Source organism: Dipteris shenzhenensis, chromosome 29 (genome assembly GCF_047967505.1).
Source record: "Dipteris shenzhenensis isolate YYH24624 ecotype China chromosome 29, Dip_SZ_1.0, whole genome shotgun sequence".
Classification (NCBI taxonomy): domain Eukaryota; kingdom Viridiplantae; phylum Streptophyta; class Polypodiopsida; order Gleicheniales; family Dipteridaceae; genus Dipteris; species Dipteris shenzhenensis.
The window spans coordinates 49,120,100-49,126,099 of record NC_141624.1 but is presented as its reverse complement, the minus strand read 5'-3'; the positions used below and the strand labels follow the sequence as shown (position 1 = coordinate 49,126,099).

Here is a 6,000-nt window from a genome sequence, read left to right as displayed (position 1 = left end):
GTTGTCACTTCTGTTGCAAACCTCACAGTTCTGGACTTGCGGGACGGAAACTGAGGTGTGCTACCTTCAACTTCAGAACTTGTTTGAAGATCTCTCGTGACTGTCTTTACCACCTTCTGATACATCAAAGGCAAAGAGTGATCATCCGAGGATGAGTCACTTCCGAAGTTAGTGGTTGACCTTAATAGCTGTGTGCCCTTCAAGTTCATTTCTGAATCACTATCACGAGCAAGGGTGGTCTATTCCTAGGCGTACTGTGTACCTTGGAGGGGGAGAATGACCTTGGTGGGAAAACACTTGTCAAACTAATTGGTGCTGAGGTCTCCAGTCTTGACTCTGAGTCATCCTTATGTTTGTCACCTTTTGTTTATGATCGTGTTACAACATCCAACACTCCGCTGAACAAATGGAGGTTGTTGCCCTCCCCCTCCACTACTACATCAATCATATTCACTTGGGATGCGGGTTCCGCTCTTCCATTGGGACAATCTCTGGTGTAGTGGTCGCTTGTGTTGCACTGTGTACAAGAGGGTCCCCTGAATGGCTGTGTACAATCATCTTGGTAGTGGCCACACTCACCACATCTGTAACACATGATGGGTCTTCTAAAGTTTGTACCTTTGCCTGCACCTCCATGTCCACCTCGGAAACCACCCCTTTGATCACATTGATAAGGGGGTCCATAGCCACCTCCTGACATACGTGGTTGGTACGGTGCATAGTAAGGATGAGGATAGAAATAAGGGGCACCAATTGAATTGGATGTAGGAGCTTGGAGCAAAGGGGGAGTCGGAAGCAATGGAGGCAGCATGACAGAAGGAGGACGTGGCTTAGATGCTCATGCAAGAGGGGGAGCAGGAGGTAGTGGTGCTAGGCTAGAAGTTATGGGTACCATTATGTTGACTGTAGCAACTAGAGGTTCCCCCAAAGTATACTATAGGAGAAGCTTCCTTAATCCTTTGAGGTACCTACACTAAGAGACATCATATCCATGGATCTCACAAAATGTACAAAATGAGGTAGAAGTAGGTACCTTACGCTTGGAGGGACACTCCCAGTAACCATGGTTAAAACCCTTGCATTCTGTGCACTTCGAATCTGGGCCTCAAAGGACGACTGGCCATCCACCTTTATTTGATTTTTCACGCCTTCTTTGATTTCTTCTAACTCCTTCAGTTGCTACCATGCGGATGATCCCTCCTCTTTTGGGAGTTGGGTGTTCGTAGTCGTTGATGAGGCAAAACTTAACTGTGACCACTCCATCTTGACAGCTTCCTCTTGAAGTGAGGCATGTTCAAGGAGTTTACCAACCAGCCTTATAGCAATGGTAGGGGGTAATGCTTTCAAAAGCCATCCCTTCATGACAGCATCATTAGGTGGCACAGACATCTTCACCACCAAGACCCTCATCCTTGTGTACATCTCATAGATGCTTTCTCCAGGCTTCATGGTGTCAATGGAAAACTCCTAGACAATCATATGTTCAAACTTCTCCAATTTGAAAGTCTGTAGAAACTCCTCCCTTAGAGCTGTCCAAGTTTTTTTTTTTTCAAGAAAAGTACTTCATTAAGTATGAATAAAAACCACAGAGCAAGCTCAAGTGCGGGACTACATCATGTCAAGCATGAGAATAAACAACTCAGAATGAGCAAACAAAAATCCCGGGTGGTGGCTGAAAATGCCACCTCATCCCTAAAGGAGAGTCAGAGAAGAAAGGACAATCCTTCTAGACTCTGAGAAAAGAAACCCTCCTAGCAGTAGCAGTCTTGGAGGTTCCCTGGACGTTCACCCAAATGGCCATCAAAGTGTGTATAGTATTTGCCCAAATACTGGCCATAGTCTGAGAAGGGTGACCCTGGGAGTCTTCCAAAGCCTCTGTACATCTGGTTCTCCAAATATGCCATGCTGTGATACTAGCCAAAATCTCCCAAGATGCATCTACAAAAGCGTGGGGATCTCTGAATGGAGTAAACGGAAGATCCCGGAGGGAGCATGACTCCACAAATGTCGTCAAACAAAGAAAGTTGTATCCATGTCATGTCCCTCAAAGAAAGCCTGTGGACCAGTGAGTGAAAACCAAGCAACTGATCCCCAAGTCATGAAGAAGGGTGCTCTATGAAAAGTGCAAAGTATCCTGGCAACACCCTTCCAAACAGTCCTCGCCTGAGTGCACTCCCAAAGGCAGTGCTACACTGACTCAACTGTTGAGTGGCATCGAGGACATGTAGGGTCAGCCCCGAACCTGGATCTCCACAGGTTCACTGCAATCCCTCCATGAAGAGTAAGCCAGATGAATAACGTGTTTTTCCTATTCCTAAGGGATTTCCAAAGCCTCCTCCAAAAGTTTTTCTGCATCTCTGCAGAAATCTGAAAGTATCCCAATGAGGAGCTCTAGAGGGCCTCCAGCCCCTACAACTAAGCTGGAATCTCCTCGCATTTCTGACCGTGTAACGAAAGAAGAGGATGCTCTTCTCTCGGTGCCCTGCAACTATCCACTCCCATTCCCCTGGATCCCACTGCAAGGATCTAATAGGTAAACCTCCATATAGCCAAATCCTCCAAGATCCAATAGTCAAGAGAACAAGGTCTGGATTAAGATACCACTTTGAGTCTCTACCCATCTCCATGTATCCTGCAATCCTGATAGGCTGAAAAGGAGCCTCCAAAAGAATATCCTTTGAAGATCTGTGGAGTCTGTCTCCTACATGAACTTGAAAGACAAGGGTATCCTCATGTGCATCCTGCAAGGCTATAACCTGCAGAGGGATATCTGTCCTCGAAAAAGCCCCCAACCAAGTGGACTCAGAAATAGGCAAATGGTTTGTATCCATCCACTCCACTAGTATGGCTGCGTCTATCTGTTGCATCCTGGCTGCACTTCCTCTGAGGTGACTAACTGAATGAGCTCTCTGATCCTTTGGAAGCATCCTCAAAGCTTTCCAAGCACCCACCATGGATGCAGGTCCCAACTCCCATCTAAACCACTCCATATAATGTGACATGCCCAGTGATCTACCATGCTTATCTAGTATGCAATCATTCCACATGACGGGCTGCCTGTCAATTTCTTCACGAAAAAAGAAGTTGTCCAAGTTTGAAAATGGTCAGCCAAAAATTGGCTATACCATACATCCGCTACATCCTCCAATGACGAAGGAAAGATGTGTAGGAAGGCATGCTCATTTTCCACACCCTTGGCTTTGCATGCTATGAGAAACTTCCTCACATGAGTTTCCACATCCTCATGTAGGTGACCTTTGAAATTCTGAGTCTTCACATGGACTTTGTTGAATAACTCAAGAAGTCTTGCTTTTTCTCCAGGACTGACAGGAGTGAGAACCACCGTACTCACCCCGGGAGCTGAGATGGAAGGAAGAGCAGAATGGCCTGCCGATGGAGTAGTACTCAATGTGGGTACTAAGGAGACATATGGTGGAGTGGATGATGAGACAACACCCCGTGCAGGAGACCACACTGGTGCAGTTTTACTACTGATGTAGCCATAGTAGAGATAGATGGTACTGCATATGCTGCAGGCGCTACCGTTGCGAAAGTAGATGGTGAAGACATGGGGAATGTGGGGGTCAATAGGGATGCGGAGGTAGTTGGGAAGGAGAAGGAAGGGGTCGAAGCCATGTAGAATGGATAAGGAGGGAAGGGTAGAGATAATGGCAACAGTAGGGACGTCGGAGCAAAAGGTGAACCCATGCGTGTCACAGATGTAGAAACTAGACTCGAAGGACCAGGGTTATGCATGGCAGATGTCAAGTCTGATGCCGAAGTGGGTACTACTCCCGTTGAAGTGGCTGCTGATGAAGACATCGTTGCAACAAGAGCTAAGGAACTGTCTTGACCTTGATGCATGTCCGAGGAGCCCTCGTCCTTAGTACTTTCTTCTTTCACTTATTCCCCGCTTTGAACTTCGTTTTCTCCGGAGTCGGGATCTCTGACCACCACCGATCTTGTTGGTCCAAATCCATGAGAGTCTCGATGAAGTTACTTGCTCTAGCTACAACTCCAATAGGTTCACTTTATGCTCTTCCTAAGGACTTTGTGAACTTCCGTCTCATGTAATGCTTTTTGTATCTAGTTTGGTCAGTCGAAAGTCTCCTCTCCACTCTCCTTAAGTACCTCCTAGTTCTCTCACTCACTCCTTCAAGGGTATCAAAACTACTCGGCATAAGAACTCTCTCCTCTAGGACCCTAGAACTCCACTTCCCTCTTGCTACTCAACACCAGCAATGCCCCACCGTGATCGCCATAAATTGTCTGAGGGGAGGGGTTCCTATCCTTCTGGAGCTGTTACCGGAGACCAAAGGCCGTTGGCGTGATAACCTCTTGGAAGGGGAAGGAAAGACGGGGCTAGGAGCATGGCTCTAATACCACATGAAGGCACATGGTAGGAGGAATGGAATGGAAAAGAAATGGAAGAATTAGAAAGCAATGAAAGGAAATGGAAAGTACAAAGCAATGATAACCAAAATACTCACATGATAGAAAAGCTTGATGTGACACTAGACAAGTACAACACTATAGAGTGTGACACTAGACTCTAGAAAGCCAAAGTGTACATATGGTATAACTCCCAATATGACACGTGGCATGTATAGGACTCACTAGACTATAAAAACACACCTAGAACACTCTTTGACTTCATGTTCCAATAGATGTGTCATCACTAATGTTGATCTAGATCATCTTGGTTACGCGCTACAACTATATGTTTTCTGTTCTATACCCTAGATTATACCATCTAGATGATGACCTTTTGCATGATTCAGAAATTAGACTATGAAGGCTGTAGGGTTATGCTTGCTATCTTAGGGTTTACAATACAGATAGGTATTGGAGGTTTGATATTTGAAGGTGTGAATGTTTTGTCATTGTGAATTTTTTTGCTTTAGGGGGGGTGTGAGAGAATTGAATTTTGAAAACCACAAATTCTAAATCACAACCAAATAACCTTGAATTTCAGTCGAGACAACTGAATGGAAGTTGAAGCACAAATATGTGAGAAAGTTGAGGGACAAATAATTCACTGCTACAAATGCTCCTTTGCATGAGATTAGTCAACACTACAATTGATCTTTCTCACTTCAATATGGTGTATAGCTTCCGAACGCCATATGGGCTGCCTTCCGCTCCTAACAATAGCAATGTACTCTCCATCTTTCAGCATCCCACATTTCTGGAGAAACCACATCCAACATCAGATAGAATCAGATATTTTCAAAAATGATCTAGGGAATACATATTTTGAGCATACCGTGACATATGAGTATACTGTGACATATGATGATTTTCTGGATCGTTTTCTTAGGGACCATATCAATGTAGAAACCATCACACTTTTAACTAACTTCTGTTATTGTAAGAGTAACAGCATCACATGCCCCCTTCCCCAATCCATGATTCATGCATCTTTTCACTGACTTGGGATGCGTGTGCATTCTGGAAAGATCATTCACCCAAATGGGTGATTTATTTATCCTCAATATCATGAATGGGTTTCAAACAAAACTACTTCATGTGCAGCAAAGAAAGACATCACAATTGATAGTACTATCAGCTTGATTTGGTTTTGATTTCCAAAAATGAAACAGATCTGTGAATACTCAAAATAATCCCTGCAAACTCATGCATTTGCTTTACAAGCCCTGTATGTAAATACGTTACCTAATTGTGCTGAGTTGTGAAACCAATGACCTGAGCAAAGACGGATCATCCTACTATGACACAGAGCTTCTTCCTCCCAGCCCCCATTGTCCTCCTCCCTGCTCTTTTTGCTCCCTCCTCAGCTTGCCTCTCCCTCCGAATTCTTCCCTCAACCTGTGACAGCTGTTTTGCCAGCCCATTTTCCCTTTCCTTTGGGGTTTTCCTGGCATTCACTTGGGCTTTTCCCCTCCTTCCGGCATTCCTCCCCTCAGTCCTTTTCATCTTCCCGCTCCTTCCTGCCCTTCACCTCTCTGTCTGGCCTTATCTTTTCTTCCTTGAAAAAGA

At 45.0% G+C, this 6,000-nt stretch overlaps 1 protein-coding gene across 1 annotated transcript in view; it reads right to left on the bottom strand.

Moving 5' to 3' along the window:
* Nucleotides 1-4,957: 4,957 nt before the first annotated feature.
* LOC147882960 (pyruvate kinase isozyme G, chloroplastic-like) overlaps nt 4,958-6,000 on the bottom strand; it is a 58,071-nt gene continuing 57,028 nt past the window's right edge. Inside the window, exon 13 of the mRNA XM_087400621.1 lies at nt 4,958-5,188. Within this exon, the coding sequence (XP_087256747.1) occupies nt 5,066-5,188 (123 nt within the window). The 3' untranslated portion in view covers nt 4,958-5,065. The remainder of the gene's footprint in view (nt 5,189-6,000) is intronic.